Genomic DNA, 20,319 nt, shown 5'->3' on the forward strand with positions numbered 1-20,319 from the left:
CCTCCTCTTAGTATACTATTGTTTCACTTCCTGCTTGTATTTTCCAGCAGCCTGCTATTAAACTAAACCAACATATTCATACTGTGAAATCCCGATAACCATGTCACATACAGTATTATCACAGAGCAGCTCTATATCCATCAGTCTCCATCTGACCGATCAGGAGAACATAACTTCATTTAGTGAAATAAATTCTGTGATTTAAGTGAGAAATCACACTGAAATAATTGCTATCTTTGTTCTAATTATCATTACAGATGGGGTGCTTTAATACAACCTAAGCATTATATGAAGTACATGTAATTGTTTTTAATCTCAATAAGTAGATGTAGAAAAATGCATATTTACTTTTCTTTTTCCTCTGCCAATTATGCCACATAAAGTAAATAACCATAATACATTTTCTGCACAATGTGAAGGGTTTTAATTCCCAAAATAGAGGAAAAGGATTGAAGTTTGTTTTAACTCATGATAACTTTGAGTTTTATAAATTATCTATCTGCTTCCTCTCCTGATTTTCCCAACAGTTAAAAATGAACAGCTTTAGTGTTATTGTATGTTTCTTTTAATACCCTATGAAAGCCTCATAGACAAAAAGTAAATTTCCATATTGTTTTTTTTTAATTCCTATTAGTTTTTGTCACACATTTTGTAGGTTATTGGTGGCAGGACTTTTTAGTGCTTAAAAGGATATTGTCACTCTTTCATTCTATAGAAAACAAATAAGACTGTCAAATGCATTGTGTGTGTGTGTGTGTATATATAAAATAATATTTTGTTTGTTTTTAAAACAGGAAATCATGGTGGGTTCTATGTTTCAAGCTGAAATTCCAGCTGGCATATGCAAATACAAGGAGAATGAGAAAGGTGAGCTTTGATGCTGTCAGCGTTTCTGAAATGATTTGTTCGAATTTCTGTACTAAAGTTTGAGGGCGGATTTCAGACAGGGCATCTTAGAAAAAATTAAATGCTATTAATTGAAATGGCAGATCTTTCTTTGCTTGAATTAAAAAAAAATCAGGCAGAGATCAAGTCCAAAAAATTACAGCTAGATAGGTTGAAAGTTCCAGATAAATGAATCTGGGTTTAAAATGGAAGCCATAATGCATCTCTAGCTATAATGGTGTGGTAGTTGCTCTTGCTATTAAAAAATGTCACTGGAAGGAATAAATCTATTTTAAATATTAATGCACTAAAAGATGAAGTATATGCTACTAGCTGTGGAGAAACTACTTTTGGTGCTCCTTTCTTTATCTGGTAGGTATCTAACATAGAGCTTGAACTCTGTATTTCTCTGAAATTCAACAAGGTATACTTGTAATTTGCTGCTGATTCATCCATTCTTATTAGTTTACTGTACTGAAAATGACTTGTGGCCTCCTGTAATAAAACTATATAGGTTTTTTTTTCACTGCAGAAGCCTACAAAAACCAGCTTTTCATGCCTTGCATCCAGTCACTGGTTTGAGAACTGAAAATATGAGTCATGGACACAGACTGTTTGGGGAGGGCGGGGGAATTAAAGTTTCACTAAATTGTTGTTACACTAGTGCTGGTATAATTTTTGTTCTGTACTTTTTCCTTCTCCACCCACTGTATTTGGATGAAACCTTTATTCATGGGCCTCAAATTGGACTAGTGTTGACATTTACAATGGGAAAATAAATGAGGCTGACAATGTGCAGTCGTACCCTTTGACTCTCAGCTGATGAGATCTTGTTCTTAAAGTATAACTTATTATGTACTGCTAATATAAACATTTGTAATTTTGGGTAGATTACATTATTGTGACCATCTAGAAAATTTAGCACTTGTCTGAACATAATAGCTTAATGACTTACTCTGTTTCCGTGAAGATTTCATAACAAATGCAGTTTGGTATAATTTATTCTTTGAACTCTTCCTGTATGGATTTCCAGTCTGTGATGCATATGCCTTGGTACATAAGTGCTGCAGCTTACATATTGGCAGTTTTGTATACCTTTTAGTTCTTGGGTCCCCTCTCTGTTTGGGAATACAGGCCAATCTGCTACCTTTAAGCCAGGTCCCTCCTGTAACTGCACAGTGTCTGTGGAGGATGAACACACTAGCTACCTATTTTCTCTCAGGGAGATGGATATTTATAAATTATCTCTTTGTGGGGCCTTTATTAACTGTTCCCACTGAAACTGAGTCTACAAGTTCCAGCTCCTTGAAGTGATTATGCAGGCCTCGTCTCTCTCCTCCTGCCCCACCACCACACACACACGTCTATCACGTTCTCTGTGGATATCCCAATCCAATTTTATTGACTCCTGTGTTGTTAATTGAAAGAGTTTATACTTAGGGACTCTGCATCTGTGTCTCGTAAGGCAAACACTTTTGCCCTGAGCTGAGCAGAGCCCAGGAAAAATAAGTAATGAAGACATGAGGTAGGTGAGTTTAGTTAACATCATGATCAATGTAGCTCCAGTCGTGTTTTGGTGTCTGATGTTTGTTTCATGTTTCACCCTTGGGTACCTGGACAATGGAAGAGCGGATTATGTTGGTGTCGAATCCCTTGGCACTAGGAAAATTTATTCAGTGAAAGATCTGACCCAGGTCTCTGAGGGAACTTGAGTAGATTTAAAAATGTTATTAAAGCTAACATTAAATTATATAATACACAGGTTAAGAGAAGTATCTTTGTACATCTGGATATAGTGCTTAGATGATCCACAAATACAAAGTTTGTTTTTAAAGTCATAAAATACATATAGTGCATAATTGGTAATAACCCAAATTTAGGTGGATAAATTAAAAAATACAGTTTAGATATTAGCATCCAAGTATTTGGGTACATCACTCATGAAAAGTTGTACAGAGAGTTGGTTGTGGAAAGCAAATATAGCAATGAGTGAAGATTGTCCCTCAATAATTGAGAATTTAGGGTAGGTTGTCCATTTAGAAAATACAAGACATCAGGAAAGTATTTGTTATTTTCCCGACTACGCTTCTTATCTACACGCTGAACTTCTTTACTCCTCTCGAAGAAGGCTAGTCGTTACTGGTCCACTACCAAGGACAAAAGTGTAAAAGCTCCTAAACCATTGGGGAAGAAAATGCTACTCTTCAGATGTGCATAGCAAATTACAGAGCTGGCTAAGATAATATGGCTGCTTGATTTTGAAACTTCATTGTTAGACTAACTGACAGAAAAGGCAAAAAGGGCTCCCAGTGTATCATTGCTGAGGACCTCCAAGTTGTGAAGGATATGCTCAGAGCTGTTTGTTTCTGACATGACAGAAAAGTGAATTTTAACTATGATGAAGAGAGTTTTTTTTTTCTTGCTAAAATCTTCAGATCATCCCCTTGATGGGCAAGCAGAGGTGGACAATGATATCCAGAGCTATTTGATTTGGAAATGGAGAAATCACTCTGGGAACTGAAAGATTTCCATATTTTACCCCAGGCCACATCCACTACCAAGAGAGGCTAAGCGGCATTGTGTTACTGTTAAGAGAGCACGTTGTTAATATGTGGGCAGAACTAAGTTGTTCTGAAGAACATGTAGGCTATTTTTAGAATTTAGGGATAATTCTAGGAAATTAGGTTGGTATAACTGCATCGCACAGGGATGTAAAAAATCCATACCACTGAATGATGCAGTTAAACTGACCTAACCCCCAGTGTATACAGAATTCTCCTGTTGACTTAGCTACCATCTCTCTTGGGACATGGATTACCTATGCTGATGTGAGAAGCCCTCCTGTCAGTGTAGATAGTATCTTCATTGAAGCACTGCAGTGTTTTCAGTGTAGACAAGCCCTGTGAAACAGATCTGATTAGATGCACAATGTATTTTGCAGCACTGCATTGTATTCTGTGTGTGTATGTACATGATCTAACATAGTTAACAGCGAACCATAGAAACCATTTGGAAGAGCATTGATAGTACCATACATTTCAAATGAATATAATGCTCAGTCCTCTGCCCAGTCAGATTGTCCCATTAGTCATGTACGTAATTTTCAATGTTCTTGTGTTTTAAACTAGCAATTCTTTGAGGTTGAGTAGAAGTTGGAGTCTTACAGAATATGCTTCACTTATGTTTTTCTTAATTTAGTGTATGAAAATGATGACCAGCTGCTGTGGAATCCGGATTATTTAACAGAAGATAAAGTGATTGAATTCCTCAACGAAGCCTCCAGGCGAACAGGAGATGAGAAAGGACTAGAGGCAATTCCTGAAGGATCACATATTAAAGACAATGAACAGGTACGTATTAGCATTTGTAGTGACCATAGTGTGTTATAATTTGTATTGTAACTATTGCATTTGCTGCCCCCATACCTCAAAATCTGATTTGAGGTTGCTTCTTTTTTCTCTTATCCCCATCGGAGGAACTGAATTGCTTCCACCCTTCTTGTCCCCAACAAAAGCAAATGTTTAAGAACCCAAATCAATACCACAATGCGTATTCAGTTTTAAAATTAAGTGCATTAAGAAACATTTTTATCTGCAATAACCTAAGCTCTGGTCTCTATCTTCCTGTTGTAGTTTATAGCACTTTACTAACTAAAACCAAATTCTGCTCTTGCCCGGAGCAAAAGAACATGGACTTGACAAATGTGTGCATTGATGAGCCCTTTGATGTGTGCACGTGTCCAATTCTCATGTCAGAACAATGTAAATCTTGTTAATATGCATCTTTTGGAGAGGGGAGCTGGACCTGTGAAGAAATGTGCATAAATTCCTTAAAGCACAAGACGACCAGTCCTGCAGATTTGCTAAGCTTTAGGATGTATGGTAAAAACAAAATTTCCAGCCCAGGTTGGTTACTCTTGGTGTAACTAACCACATGTGCACGTTTATTGGGATATCAGAATTTCATTTCTGAGTCTCGCCACAGAGTGGTCATAGGCTATACCTCACTTCTGCATCTTAAAGATCAGTTGTAAAAATGTGTCCTATAAATTAGGATAAAGAAGGGAAACTATTTTTACAGTACATAACACTGCAATACAATATTTTAGAACAAGAAATGTTGGGAAAAGTGTGTGTTATACATACGCTATCCAGGAGGTGTAAAACCTAAAAGTTATCTGTAAGTCTTCTGTATACTTATATTGCTGTTTTAAAACCATTTGTTCTACTGGATTTTTAGAGAAAGTAGACTTTTCAGAATAAGTAACTGATAATTGCACCATTGTAGCAATACACAAATTCAGTAGTATATGGAGTCGCGCATATTAAATGTGTAGTTTTTCACCTTTCCAGGCATTGTATGAATTGGTTAAGTGCAATTTTGATACAGAAGAATCATTGAGAAGATTAAGATTTAACGTAAAAGCAGCCAGAGGTAAGAATACATCAAATTTTAAATGTACTTGTGTGGTTTTTTTTTTATCCCATGCCTCCTTTAATTTGGCAAAATCATTATAATTTGGGCATTGATTGCTTCTGTCAGATATCTCCAATTACGGCAGGATTTCACATCAGTATTTTGTAGCACTATTATCGCTCTTCTTCAAATCCAGGAATTAATGAACTCTGACCCCATGTTCAGAGTTCACTTCTAATGCAGCCATATGAGCTTGACACTGTGCTTCTAAAAGTTGAGGGCCAAAATGAGATTTTGGAGGACGAAGTGATGGGTATAGTATGAATATATAAGTACCTAGGCAATAACTCACAAGAAGAGTGTGTGAATAAAAACTTGACATTTTTATTCATTACTTTGTAACTTCCTAAATGTAGAATTTTAGTGCATCCAACTAAAATAGGAATTGTGGAGGGCTTATTCTCTCTATTCATGCCTCTGGACTTTTATATAATTCACTCAAGTTAATGTGTGTGAAATACACAAGAATTCAAAGTAGAAAAAGATTAGGCCCCTAAATTAGGGACCAGCAACATATGGCATGCGAGCCGATTTTTTGATGGCACATGGGGCGGGCTGAGCCACTCAGCCCACCACCGCTCTCGAGTTCACGCTGCTGGCCCATTGCTAGCCAAGGTCCTGCCAATAGTCCCACTCAGCACCCGCTGCTGGGCTGGGGGAAGGAGCCCCAGACTGGCAGCAGGCTGAGACCCCGGCTGACAGGAGCCAGCGGCTGAAACCCTAGAGCAGGGGCAGGTGGATATCCTCAGCCCACCACCGAAACCCCAGAGCTGGGTGGGCTGGCCTGCCACCGCCCTGGGGTTCTGGCTGCTGGCCCCTTGCCAGCCAGTGTCCCCGCTGCAGCCCCACTCACCTTGTTTCTGGTTGGAGTTCCAGTGCAGGCCCCCTGCCAGACAGGGTCCCGGCCTCCAGTCCTGCTCAGCCCTACGACCTTCAGCTCCACTCACCTCAGCTGCCAATTTGGAGTTCCAGCCAGTTAGCAACTGATCACTCAGAAGCCTGTGTGCTGCTTAAAGTATCCAAATACGTGCCACCAGACACTGGAAAACTCAGCAAGGAAAAGCAAGGGCAAGGATCGCACTAAACTAATAAGATCTGCATTTTAATTTAATTTTAAATAAAGCTTCTGAAAGTTTTTGAAAACTTTGTTTACTTTACATATAACAGTAGTTTGGTTATATATATATTATAGACTTAGAGAGACCTTCTAAAAAAATGTTAAAATGTATTACCGGTACGCGAAGCCTTAAATTAGAGTGTATACATGAAGACTCGGCATACCACTGCTGAAAGGTTGTCGACCCCTGCTCTAAATCTTATTTGTTGACAGAAAAAGATTCCAAACTTTAATAAATGAACCTAAATCTATAGAAGCGCCTTTGACTGCGTTGTGCACTTTCTGTCCTTGTACAGATCTTTCCTTTGTATCCTTCTGTCTGTTGTTGTTTCTTCATTCATTTAACTTTTTACCCTCTGTCTTAGTACATCATCCTATCCATTCATTATACTCCACACCCGAACATAGCCACTTTATGAACTTCATACCCTCATATCTCAGTGTCTGTACTTTGACCCATCAACCTTTTACCCCCAATCGGAGATATTACAGATAATGTATTCCTTATGCCACCCAATCTTAAACCACACTTTGCACCCTCAATCGTCTGTATGTTTTTCCCTGATGACCAGAAACGTCTATGCTTAAACTCTGTACCATTCACTTTTTTAACATCATCTTAATAAAATTTTTAAATTAGTTCTTTCTGTTCTTTTCTTTATGCACTCATCTCTTAGCACTCCTTGCCTGCTCTGCTTCTGAGTCTTTAAGAAACTTAAATAGTGATTCTTGTATCAGACTTTTGAGTTTCCATTTGTTATCATTATGCTGTCACTTTAAAGCATGTTTTCTGTCTTGTGTTCCTTATTTCAGAAGAGTTAGCTGTTTGGACAGAAGAAGAATGTAGGAATTTTGAACAAGGACTGAAGGCCTATGGAAAGGATTTTCATTTGATTCAGGCAAACAAGGTAAGGATGATTGATTTTAAAAAAAGTTATTTGCCTACTTTTTTTGTAGCTGAAAAGATATTAAATATCTTTTGACTTCCTTCCAAATCAGTTTTTTTCTAGTCACTGTACTGTACATATCCTTCTTTCACTTGATCTATCACAGGAGGGTGTTCTGATTAGCTTAAAGAGTTAGCTGACGTATGGGATGTGGGAAAACAATTCTGAAACGACGAGATTTCATTGTGCAAGGCCTCAAATGGGTCTGTTTACAAAAAGGAGTTTATCGTCAATATCACCTAATGGTTAACTGGTCAGAATGTATTATAATCTTGTTAAATAAACTTAAAGATTCTGTAGAGGGTGGTAGGCATCTTCAGAAATGCTGCAACCAAGGTAGTTACAGCAATGTTAGTAGGAATTTTCACATGGTAATAATTCTTGAGTTTCTCCACTGATTGACTACCTGGACATTTTGGAGTTGAGTTCAGGATTGGACTGTGTACTTTGTTCAGAGCCCTGGGAGGGTAATGAAAGCTTTTTTACAGAACCCACTGGGAAATAAAATTATAGGTGGAGTCTCCCTCTAGTAAGCAACAAAAATTCATACTGCAATCTGCAGGAATACTGACACAATGGTGATTTTGCTTTTTGTCCAGAGGGGTGTCAGAACATATGTAAAACCCATGAAAGGGGAGCTTCAGAATCTGCTTTCTACAGTTTTCCATTGTAAGTTTTTGCCCACCTCACCTGCAGTCTCTAGGGCAGATCCTCAGCAGGTGTAAAATGTGAAGTCAAATGAGCATTTGACCATTACATTGTCTGCTCCAGGTTCCTAAAAGTTGTTCCCTCCGTCATACCTAGGGGCATGAAACCTGCTTCACAAATCATTCCCCTTAATAGCGTCAAGGCTTGAGGCATCCTCTGTGTTAGCATGCTCCCGATGCTTCCCCTGGTCACTTGAGTGCTCTTCTTGCAGCACACACCTCCTGTCACCACTGGACTTACTCCAGCTCAGTGCTGCGATAAAGTACTCTGCTATTTGAAATAGATGCCAAGGCCAGAAGGGACCATTTTAATCATCTAATCTGACTTCCTGTATATCACAGGCCATGGAACTTCCCCAAAATAGTTCCTAGAGGTATATCTTTTAGAAAAACATCCAATCTTGATATAAAAATTGTTAATGATGGAGAATCTACCACAACCCTTGGTAAATTGTTCCAACGGTTAATTACCCTCACTGTCAAAAATGTACACCTTATTTCTGGTCTGAATTTGTTTAGCTTCAACTTCCAGCCATTGAATCATGTTATACCTATCTCTGGTAGATTGAAGAGCCCATTATTAAATATTTGTTTCCCACCTAGATACTTAGGCTGTATTTGCATGATAGTTGCATGACTGGTAGTATGCCATGATTTTGCTCGTGGGTGTGAACCCATGCCCCTTGTGTTTTGTTTTTTTTTGAGCTAAACTAGTCATTGAAATGTGTGGATATGGACATGCACAGAATTTTTCTGCCATTGTGAATTAATGTTTGTTTAACTTACTCCTTTTTAATTGATCAAAATCAGGATTTGGCATTTAGCTTTATCTGGAAAAGTAACTTCCAGAATATTTCTGAATTATGCTAAAAGGGTATATCACACCTATATAAGAATTGCCATACTGGGCTAGATGGACCTCTGGTTTGATTCAGTATCCTGTCTGACAGTGGCCAGCACCAGATACTGCCAAGGAAAGTGTAAAATCCCTCCTATAGGCAGATGTGGGATAATCTGCTTTCCACACCCCCATCCCAATGCTCTCATCCTAAAGTCTAATAGTTAAAGATGGGCATAAACCCTGAAACACGTGGTTTAGACATCCTTTCCAAAACTTTTGTCATGAATTTTCACAACGCAGGGTATTTTTGATCTACATATCAATGACCAATTCCCTGTTAATTTCTTGGCTGCAACAAGTTCTTGTGTCAGTAAGTTACATGGTTTTTAATTACATATTGTGTGGAAAGGTTTTCATTGGTTTTGAATTTCTCACCTTTTTAATTTCATTGAACATCTCCTTGTTCTTGTGTTCGGAGACAAGGAGAACAAATGTTCTCCATCTATCTTCTCTATACCATTTATTACTTTATATACTTTTATCCTGTCACTCATCATATAAAGCTGAAAAATCTTAAGGGAATCATTCATAGTATGCTTTGAGTCTGCTCTCGGCATGCAGAATCTCTCAAAGTATAATGTATCTCATGGTCTCTAGCAGAAAATACATTTGAATTTTCAATGTTTTGTGTGGCACCTTTTTCACAGGTACGAACAAGATCAGTTGGTGAGTGTGTAGCATTTTATTACATGTGGAAAAAATCAGAGCGGTATGACTTCTTTGCACAGCAGACCCGATTTGGGAAAAAGAAGTACAATCTCCATCCTGGTGTAACGTAAGCGGTGCTGTCTTTTCTTACATACATGTCAGATATATAGTCTTTTTTTAATATTGCTCTCTTCTAAAATAGAGTAAGAACTTGATTACTCCATAATCTCAGTTTCCAGCAGGACAGTGGCCAAAGGAGAAGAGATTCAATCAGTTCAGTTTTTAATGTAATTGCTAAAATAGAACACCTGTTAGTATTAAGGCTAACCATTTACACTGAACAATTAATTTAATTTAGCCTGTTTTCTGGTTGTGCATTGTCTGAACAGATCACAATTTCTACAGTTACATTCATTGATGGATGTTTTATGCAAATCCATCACAATCACAAATTTTAATTTGGCTTTCTGGAAGTATTCTGCAGTAGTTACTTTAAATTTTTTGTTTTGGCAAACATTCATGCCAATAAACTTTCTTCACTTGAATATTCAGAGAACAAACAATAGTGTGCGCACGCAGACAGAGCCTGTTTGTTTACATTTAAATGTTTGCAGGTAACTATTTTCAGTATTTGACTAGATGGCCACACTTTTTGTTGCGTCTGTATGTTGAGCGCATTTTGCACACAGCCAGAAGCTCCTTGTATTCCTCAGTATTCCCTCCCCGGTATGCCAGCCTCCCATCACATTCTATTTCGGGGACTCCATGTATACACAACCTTCAGGTTATACATGGCCCCTTATTTCTCATGGACAAATAACAGGAGGATCAAAATTAGTATAAGGAGATTGTAACATTAACTGACTGTATAAGGTACCATCTAAATACTTGAAGCAGGTATAAAAAAGAAGTGTGTACACACACTATATTACACACACAACAAACTTCTAAAAAGCCAAACCAGTGCTGACTGTAGTGTTCATTTTTAGGGATTACATGGACCGTCTTTTAGATGAAAGTGAAAGTGCTGCTTCCAGTCGAGCTCCGTCACCACCTCCTACAACCTCAAACAGCAGCACCAGCCAGTCTGAGAGGGAGGACAGCACAGCTAGCAACAGTAATCAAAATGGTAAGTAAACACTGATTTTTTTTATTTTATTTTTTTTTTGCCCTATCTTGCTAACTTATAAAAAGTTGCCACATCATAGCAATCTTGGAAATGGGCTGAAAAGTTATAAAAGGGATTTTTCTTTTTAATGAGCATAGAGAGAACCCTTGAAATACCTTATTTCCAAGGAGTTTTGGCCCAGGTATCAGTGGTAAATTACAAAATTAAAAGACCATATTTGCGCACAAATTTCAATACAAAATGTTTGGCAAGTTTAACTTTCTTCCTCTTAAGTGTTTTAGCCTTTTCAGATTCAGTCCTACCTGCATCTGTACAGGTGCTTAACTGAATAGTTACTTAACTTTAAAGTCAGTGGATGTGACATGTTAATGCTTCTCCGGTGCTTGCTTCAGGTGACGCATCTGAAGTGGAAAGAATGAGTACTTGTGGCACCTTAGAGACTAACAAATTTATTTGAGCATAAGCTTTCGTGGGCTAAAACCCACTTCATCAGATGCATGCAGTGGAAAATACAGTAGGAAGATATATATGTTATGTATGTACACACACACATATATATATACAGAGAACATGAAAAAATGGGTGTTGCCATACCAATTATAATGAGAGTAATCAATTAAGGTGGGCTATTAGCAACAGAAAAGTTTGTTGTAGTAATCAGGATTGCCCATTTCCAACAGTTGACAAGAAAGTGTGAGTAACAGGAGGGGGAAAATTAGCATGGGAAAATAGTTTTTACTTTGTATAATGACCCATCCACTCCCAGTCTTTATTCAAGCCTAATTTAATGGTGTCCAGTTTGCAAATTAATTTCCAATTCTGCAGTTTCTTGTTGGAGTCTTCAGCATAGAAGAGCATTTTAATTAGAACATTTTAACATTTGTCATTGCTACTCCTTGATTAAAATGATCTAATACCTTAAAACAAGGGTCCCCAACCCTAAATACACCTGCGTCCTGGCTGGCGGTCAAGCATCTGCCAAAATGCCACCGAATTTCGGCGGCATTTCATCATCGATGCTTCCGATGACGTTGCTTGCCACCGACAAGCAATGTCATCGAGAGGCATCACTGCCGAAATTCGGCAGCATTTCGGCAGATGCTCCACTGCTGTCATGGTCCTTCGTCTGGCGCCTGCCAAATGAAAAGGCTGGGGACCACTGCCTTAAAAAGAATGCATTAAGCAACTTTGAAAATTAAAGAGAACAAACTATCAATCATCTCTTGCTAAGTAATGTTAAAATGTAGAGAGGAAAATTACAGTAGGATTGTGGAAAAGAAACAGCTCCTTTATTGCACGTGAGATGGACCTGAAAGTCTGTCTAACCTCCAGGCAGGGCTAGGAGTATTTTTCCCAACACCCCCCCCCCCCCCAACTTCCAGTCGCTGTAGCTTAGACGCAGAAACTTGACACTATCTTCATGGTGGATCAGTTTCCTTTTATTGCTTTCATCTTGTACTATTTAGATCAAGTAACAATTTGGAGTTTTGATTAAGACGTTTCCGGGCACTGTAGAATGAGTGCTGCAACCTGGAGGAAAACTATTCAGTAATGCCTCTCAGTTTGATACAGGCATGACTCTTACAATAGGACTGAGAGATCTGTGGTACTTTAGACATATGTATCCTAACTAGATTGACTGTAAAAGCTGTAGTTTGATTATCCAGCAAAACTGTGTGGTACTGCTGTATTCTATAGGATGTTGTTGTGGCTGTATATGAGCTACAGCTTAGCATAGCTTCAAGGATGGATCTCTTGGAATGGCAATAAATTCAAGATATCACATGATGAAGATACTTATATCAAAGATTGGCTTTTTGGTTTTATGGACCCAAGTATGGATTGGGTGAAAGCGATCATGAAATCATAGAGTTTGCAATTCTAAGGAAGAGTAGAAGGGAGTACAGCAAAATAGAGACAATAGATTTCAAGAAGGCGGATTTTGGTAAGCTCAGAGAGCTGATAGGTAAGGTCCCATGGGAATCAAGACTAAGGGGAAAAACAACTGAGGAGAGTTGGCAGTTTTTCAAAGGGACACTATTAAGGGCGCGCAAAAGCAGCTATTTCCGGCTGGGTAGCGGGACAAGAGAGAGAATGTGGCAAAAGACCACCTTTGGCTAACCACAGAGATCTTGCATGATCTAAAAAAATAAAAAGGAGTCAATCAAAATGGAAACTCAGTCAGATTAGGCTAAATGAATCGAATAATAGGCAAACAACTAGCAGGAATGCAGGGGCAAGATAGAAAAGGCAAATGGCACAAAATGAGCTCAAAGCTAGCTATGGGAATAATGGGAAACAAGAAAACTTCTTATATACATTAGAAGCAAGAGGAAGATCAAGACATGGTAGGCCCGCTGCTCATTGATGGAAGGGAGAAACAGTAACAGGAAACTTGGAAAAATGGCAAGATGATTGCGTATGACTTCTTGTTTCAGTCTTCAACTCGAGAAGTCTGAAGTGAATGCCTGAAACATGAAGTGAATGCTTATGGGAAGAGGTAGGTTTAGAAGAAAAAAATTAAAAAAAGAATCAAGTTAGAAAATCACTAGAAACAAGGCCTGATGAATGCGTTCCTAGAATACTCGGATAGGAGGTGCTAATAGCAGGATGGGTATCTGAGCCTCATGGCTATTGATCTTGTGGAAAATCATGGGAGACGGGAGAGATTCCAGAAGACTGGAAAAAGGGCAAATATATTTCCCGTCTATAAAAGGGAAATAAACAACCAGGAAACTACAGACCAGTTAAGTTTTAATTCTGGCCAGGGAAGATAAATGGAGGGCAAGTAATTAAAGGAATTATCTGCAAATACATTGAAGGATGGTAGGTGATGGGAATAGCCAGCAGTTGTGTTTGAACATGAGTTGTTCTTCAAGATCCATCTGATAGCTTTCTTTGATAGGAATAATGAGTCTTGGCGGATAAAGGGAGAAGTGGTGGATGTGGTGTACCTAGACTTAGTTAGGGTCATTTGATAACGGTCTCGCAGGATTTCTTATTGATAAACTAGGCAAATACAACTTAGAAGGGGCTCTATAGATGGTGGGTGCATAACTGGCCTGGATAACCGGCTGAAACATCGAGAGTAGTTGTTATGGTTCCCATCCTGCTGGAACCAAGGTATACTACATACGTGGTGTGGTTACACGCAGGGGTCTGTGGCTTGGGTCTCACTCTTTAGCAGATATTTGCTCCAAGACGTTATGATAGTCTCGGGACGATATTGAAGTTACGCTACCTTATATAAGTTTGCAGACCAACCAAACTGGGAGGGAGTGCAACTGCTTTGGAGGAAGGGTCATAATTCAAATGACTGGACAAAATTGGAGAAATGAATGAGGAAGCCCGAGATGAGTTTAAATAAAGACAAAGTGCAAGGTGCTCCACTTAGGAAGGAAGCAAATCAGTTTTTCACAGCTACAGCATAAGGGAAGGAGACTGTCATGGAAGGAGTACGCAGAAAGGGGTCTAGGGGTTATAGCTGAACCACAAGCTAAATAGTGAGTCAACAGTGTGATGCTGCGTGCAAAAAAAGCAAAGTCGTGATTCGATGGGAGCAATGTTAACAGGTGTGTTGTAGCAAGACGCAAAACATTCTTCTGCTCTACTCTGCGTTGGTTTAGGCCTCACTGGAATATTGTGTCAGTTCTGGGCACCACGCATTTCAAAGAAAGATGTGGAGAAATTGGAGAGGGTCCAGAGAAGAGCAACAAGAATGATTAAAGGTCTTGAGAACATGACCTATGAAGGAAGGCTGAAAGAATTGGGTTTATTTAGTTTGGAAAAGAGAAGACCGAGGGGCATGATAGCAGTTTTCAGGTATCTAAAAGGGTGTCATCAAGAGGAGGGAGAAAACTTGTTCATCTTAGCCTCTAATAGAACAAGAAGCAATGGGCTTAAACTGCAGCAAGAGAGATTTAGGTTGGAGAAAAAGTTCCTAACTGTCAGGGTGGTTAAAATGCTGAATAAATTGCCTAGGGAGGTTGTGGAATCTCCATCTCTGGAGATATTTAAGAGTAGGTTAGATAAATGTCTATCCGGGATGGTCTAGACAGTATTTGGTCTTGCCATGAGGGCAGGGGACTCGACTCGATGACCTCTCGAAGTCCCTTCCAATCCTAGAGTCTATGAATCTATGAGGGTCTATTGTTTTGATAGAAATTGCTTAAATGTCTAGTTCATATTTCTTCTGTAATGCAGGTGTATCTACGAATGGACCAGGTGAGATATCCAGTAAAGATGAAGTAAAAATTGAAGGATTGCATGTGAATGGACCTACAGTTGGTAAGAAAACATCTCTCACAGATCTGGACACAAATGGATATGAAACTGAAAACCTTTCCATTGACCCTAAACTTGCTCATTCAGCTGCAAGAAATGAAAATGATTTTGAAGAAAAAAATGAAAGACCTTCAAAGAGGAGAAGAATCAACAGCAATGGAAAAGAAAGTCCAGGTTCCTCAGAGTATTTTCAAGAAGCAATATCACATGGGAAGTTTGAAGAACTAGAGACTTTGGATGATTGAATATGGGAACTGATTTTATTCCTTTGAGTAAATTCTGGGGTGCCTAAAATTTTCAGGGTTGATGGGTTACCTTACAAAATCAAAGTCCTTGAAACAATCTGAGATTTTTCTTACACCTTTTAGTTGGCTCTGAAGTTCTGCTGTTTTTTCAGACCTGAAATGCAGAACTAGAATATTTTGTTTCACAGACCTATGGGCTATTACTGTTCTGGCAACATTTAGGTATTTTAAGTTGTTTGAGAAATGAATCCATAAACTTGTTTATATGGTAAACACATTTCCTGCTTAATTTATTAAGGAAATTTCTATTATACACATTCTTCAAATTGTTTGTAGCTGTAGTTCTACTGTACAAATTATATTTTTAAAGAGAAGAGCTGATTCAAATTTAAATTGTCACAAGTAGTTAATGTGAAATTTTAGAATTCTAAGACACAATGGAGAAGCTGGTGTAGATTTTCAGTCTAGATGAAGAGAAGTGGTATACAATTAAGGAACTCCTATGAATCCTGAAAGTTATGAGCACGATTATTTTTATATATAGAAGTTTTTAAAAAATAAACCAAGTCAGGTTTGTATATGTAAAATTGTTGACATCAATGATGTCTTCCATATTCTTATCTGGGCTAAAGAAATACGTTCTGTATTTTTCCAGATTTCTTTGTAGCCTTTGAAAGATTTTTACAGTACTTATGTCTTGATTGAGCTGTCCTTTCTTAAAACAAAAGCTTGTATAATTTTCTTAACTTGTACAATTGGTAAACTTTTATGAGAAAATAGATATTCTGAGTCTTGTCAGCTTCATTTTATTTTACTAAAGTTTTTCTTAAAAAAAAAAAAAAAAACACTAAAAACAAATTTTTAAGTGTTTATGTAGTTATTACCAAGTCATGTTTTTTCTCAGAAAACTGTAAACCGTTAAAATTGGATGGTTAAAGCAGTCACATAATTATGAGAATCTGACTTCTCAAATTTCTGTCTAAGGACAAATAGTGATTTTGAGAATTTTGGAGTTAAGCATGATGCTTTTATTGCACAAACTTTCTTGCTTTTATTATACATTTTCAAATTTTATTTTTGAGGTAAGACAAAAGCTTAATTTCAGCCAAATCCTTAAATATGTTTAAACTTTGTTAGCCAAGTTCAGGCATTAGATTATTCATTGATGATTTTTAATAATCTTGTGCATTTCAGTGGCCATAGAAGGGGTAGGAAATGGGTCAAGTGATTCTGATTGTGTAAGTTAGGAATTTAAGGCACAGCTGGCTACTGTGGGCCTCATCTTGCATCTGTGTGAACCATTGGGATTCATATTATTGACTACTTCAGGTGCAGAAGCAGAATCTATGTACATAGTTGGCACAGCATGTATGTAAACATATATACATGTAAGAGGCAATAGTAAGTGTTGGTATCTATTTTAAGAGATGGTGCTAGAAAGAAAAACTCGTATCAAGGTAGGGGGATGCTAAATCTGTTCTTTCTAGCTTTCCCAGTAAATGTTTGCAATTTTGTTGAGGTGGGAGGTTATGTCTATGAAGTACAAAGTTTACAGTACTAGTGCTTTTTAGCCACAGCTACACAAAATAGTGTAAAGAAACTCAGAACAAACGTTGCCCTGATTGTCTAATTTATAAACTGTTGTCTTCTACTTCTGTGGTTTTACAAATATACTATTACCTTTTTTTAAACATGGTTATGTCTTCTGGTCTTCAAAAGTTTATATACATCTTCAGAGCTTTACTTTGAAAATTATGGTCATGTGATTTCAAACTAATTTAATTATCACATTGACTGACAAAAACACAACTCCTCCCTCCCACCACTTTTTGCTTTTCACAAACAATCATGAGGCACAGTTAGATACACTGAGCCAAATTCAGACCTGGTGTAACTCTATTGACGTAATTAGTTAGGCTGGGTGTGAAATTAGCCCATTTTTCTCAGACGTTTTAGGAGATCTCTTTAATGAATTCAGCCGACATTAGGGCCTTGACATTAATCTAACTAAAACTAGATAGCAGTTTATACAGAGAGACATAATCGAGAGCGTTTAATGTATCGCCTGCATTAATCTTGTGGAGTGATCGTTTTAGGAGGAAGTCATTGTCAATTTTAAAATGTGGTTTAACAGAAATCCAAAGTATCAAGTCTTATATCAAAGATGATATTTAGAAAGTTTCAGAATGAAGGTAGTGCAGTGCTTCTAAAAATCTTTACATCTTTAATCAGAATCTTATTTTCAATGTATTATTTGTATGCAGTTTTGTTTGCAAGTTGAAATACTTGCAAAAACATTTTATAGGAGAGTTTATAAGTAAATTGTCTCAGGCTTGTGTGTAAAGTATGGCACTGTGTACATTTTCAGAAATGTTGATTTGTTTTTAATCTTTTTGTGGTATGCCTAAAGAGATCTGACATTCCGTAACCATATAATATGTAATGTGCAGCTATTCTTAAAGGAGTATTTAATTATAATTTGTGTTGTGTTTTATACAATATTTGGTTCGTGTTCTTCAAAATGCAGCCACTAGAATTTGATAAGTCATTGCACTGCTAGTACTATTTAAAATTCTAGTAATATAGTAACTTTGATTCATTTTAGAAACATTCAGCACAGTTTGGAACCAAGGAATATTTCAACCAGCTTCCAAACTGCATTGAAAAGACAGCAGCTTATGTGTAACACTTAGTAGATTTTTCAAGCACTGTCATGATGTATCCAGCTGGGTCAGGTGTCCTGGTTCATGAAGTGCTTTAAGAGTGCAGCCTCAATCAAAAATTCAGTTCAACAGAACAAACCTTTGTTGGGCTTTCTAAAGGATTTAAAGCGATATTTTGGAAAAAACCCATAAATTTACAAATTAGTTTTTATACATTTTTTTCACACACAGTAATTTTGCACTGTTAGTAATTCCCTTGTCCTTTCCCCATTCCCTGTCTGCAATTCTGGAAAAGCTTATTAAAATATTTTTTAAAATGGATTGTCTTTGTATACAATTATTGAGGTATTTAAATTCAGAGCAGAACTTGTAATTGAGTGAATAGCTGTGCTTCTGAAGTACATGCAAGTGTACAGTCATGTCTTACAGGGGAGTTGGTAGCGATTCCATAGGGAAGATTGTGATTGTGAAATTCCTTCTACTTTCCAGTTTGAGTTGAGTCTCCAAATTTTAGACTCACTTCTGTGAACTGAATTTTATTTGTTTCCTAATTGTTGCAGAGGAAACAGCTGAGAAAGGTACCTTCTCAAATTTTACCTTTTTTCCTCTCTCATTTTCTAGCTATGTAACCAGAAACTCCAAACTTCTCTCATACTCAGTTATTTCCCTAATTTGTGATTATCTAATTGGGCTACACTGTGAACCAACAAACTTGTGCAGTTACATCAGCTACTTCTCTTTCCCAATGCCTCCTGCCTTCCTGACTCACTAGTTCCTTCAGAGAGCCAAGCAAGGCTGTGAGAGGTGGGCTCTGAGAGAAATGTGGGAGGGCAGACAAGTTGGTGGGGCTTTGAGGGGTGAGAGATTTAGTGAGGGATGTGCAGAGGGACAGAGGAGGAACAGGGGTGCGGGGAACCTGGGGTTGGGGGTGAGGGACCTTGGTTCTACAGAGAGCTGCTCCAGCTCTGGTTACCATACAGCAGCACAGGGTGAGCAGGGTCTCTGTACCAAGGCATTGGCATACTAAGAGCTCCCCACTAAGATTCTCCTTCCTCCATGATGGAGGTATCAAATACAGATGCCTTAGTCCAGAGGAACTGCTTTTCCCACCTTCATCCTAGGCTATCAGCTCAACTGCAGTTCCCCTTTCACAGGCCCCTTGTTCACCTTCTCTCAGTCCCCACAACATGCCTACCAAACCTCCTAAAATCCAGCTAGCCCCACACAGGGCTGCCTGGTGGTCAGAGAGGGAGGCCTGGTGGTCAGAGAGGGAGGCCTGAGATGCAAGGAGCCCAGTGTCTGTCTCCTGCCTTGAAACGCTGGGCAGCAGTGTGTCTGCACTTAGTTATCTGAATATTAAGGGTTCTCATAGTGCTGCTGACCATGGCTTTGGAGGACAAATATGGCCATGCTAGGGAAGTCCTGCCAACCACTGTTGCCTCTGTGTAGAGGCATTGGGTGCCCTCCCTGATTATGGGCCCCATGTTCCCTGAGGGTAATCAGCAGGGAAGATGGTGAGTGACTGTATGGGAAGGTTGAAGAAGAAGTGGGGATTTAGAGAGGGAGGCCTGGAGTGTGAGGGAAGTGCTCTGCTCTGACATGGGGTCTTGGATATAAAATGGAATTTTGATCACATGCTCTGCCTGTTTCACTGCAAGCTTCTTGCCTGGCCTCAGCCCATGGCTCCAGACTTCCATCCCATTTCAATAAAGAATATGGAAATTGATTCATGTTCTTTCAACTATGATCTGTACAGAGGGGTTAGAAAAATAAATTAATATGAGTGTAATTTGAATGGCATAAACTTGATGGCTTGTGTTAATGCTAGGGCCATTGGTGCCTATTTCCCTACATGAAAATTGCTGTACAGCTAACAAGCTGTGCTTCTGACCCATCAGCTATGCCAGTAAAATTATTTCAATCTCTACTGATGTTTTTTCCTTAAGAGCTGTGCTGAAAAAAGAGCATTTTAAAACATAGTCTCAGTTTTGTTCTTTAGAGAAACATAAGCCTCAGGTCGAACACCAGTTTTAAACGTAGTTTGTGTATTGACTAGCAGAGTTCCTTAATTACTATATTTACAGCTGGGCTGTTACAGAAGTATATACCATACATTGCAAAAATCTTAGGCCATGTCTACGCTACAGAGTTAAGTCAATTTAAGTTACATCCTTGATTATAAACCACTGTAATTACATTGCTTGTGCATATTCACACAACACTCCTTGTGTCAGTGGAGCATGTCCAGGGTGCTTGAGCCCTGACAGAGCAGTGCACCATGGGTAGCTATCCCACAGCAAATCACCATCCTCTGCTT

General features: G+C 38.4%; 1 protein-coding gene across 3 annotated transcripts in view; it reads left to right on the forward strand.

Moving 5' to 3' along the window:
* MIER1 (MIER1 transcriptional regulator) overlaps positions 1 to 18,323 on the forward strand; it is a 52,492-nt gene extending 34,169 nt beyond the window's left edge. For all 3 annotated transcript variants that reach the window (XM_032771902.2, XM_032771903.2, XM_032771904.2), the window contains 7 exons: positions 795 to 867; positions 4,084 to 4,235; positions 5,238 to 5,319; positions 7,292 to 7,386; positions 9,681 to 9,808; positions 10,671 to 10,810; positions 15,014 to 18,323. In XM_032771902.2, the coding sequence (XP_032627793.1) occupies positions 795 to 867; positions 4,084 to 4,235; positions 5,238 to 5,319; positions 7,292 to 7,386; positions 9,681 to 9,808; positions 10,671 to 10,810; positions 15,014 to 15,339 (996 nt within the window). In that variant the 3' untranslated portion in view covers positions 15,340 to 18,323. The remainder of the gene's footprint in view (positions 1 to 794; positions 868 to 4,083; positions 4,236 to 5,237; positions 5,320 to 7,291; positions 7,387 to 9,680; positions 9,809 to 10,670; positions 10,811 to 15,013) is intronic.
* The last annotated feature ends 1,996 nt before the right edge of the window (positions 18,324 to 20,319 follow it).

The sequence above is a fragment of the Chelonoidis abingdonii genome, chromosome 7, assembly GCF_003597395.2.
Source record: "Chelonoidis abingdonii isolate Lonesome George chromosome 7, CheloAbing_2.0, whole genome shotgun sequence".
NCBI classification, from domain to species: Eukaryota; Metazoa; Chordata; order Testudines; family Testudinidae; genus Chelonoidis; species Chelonoidis abingdonii.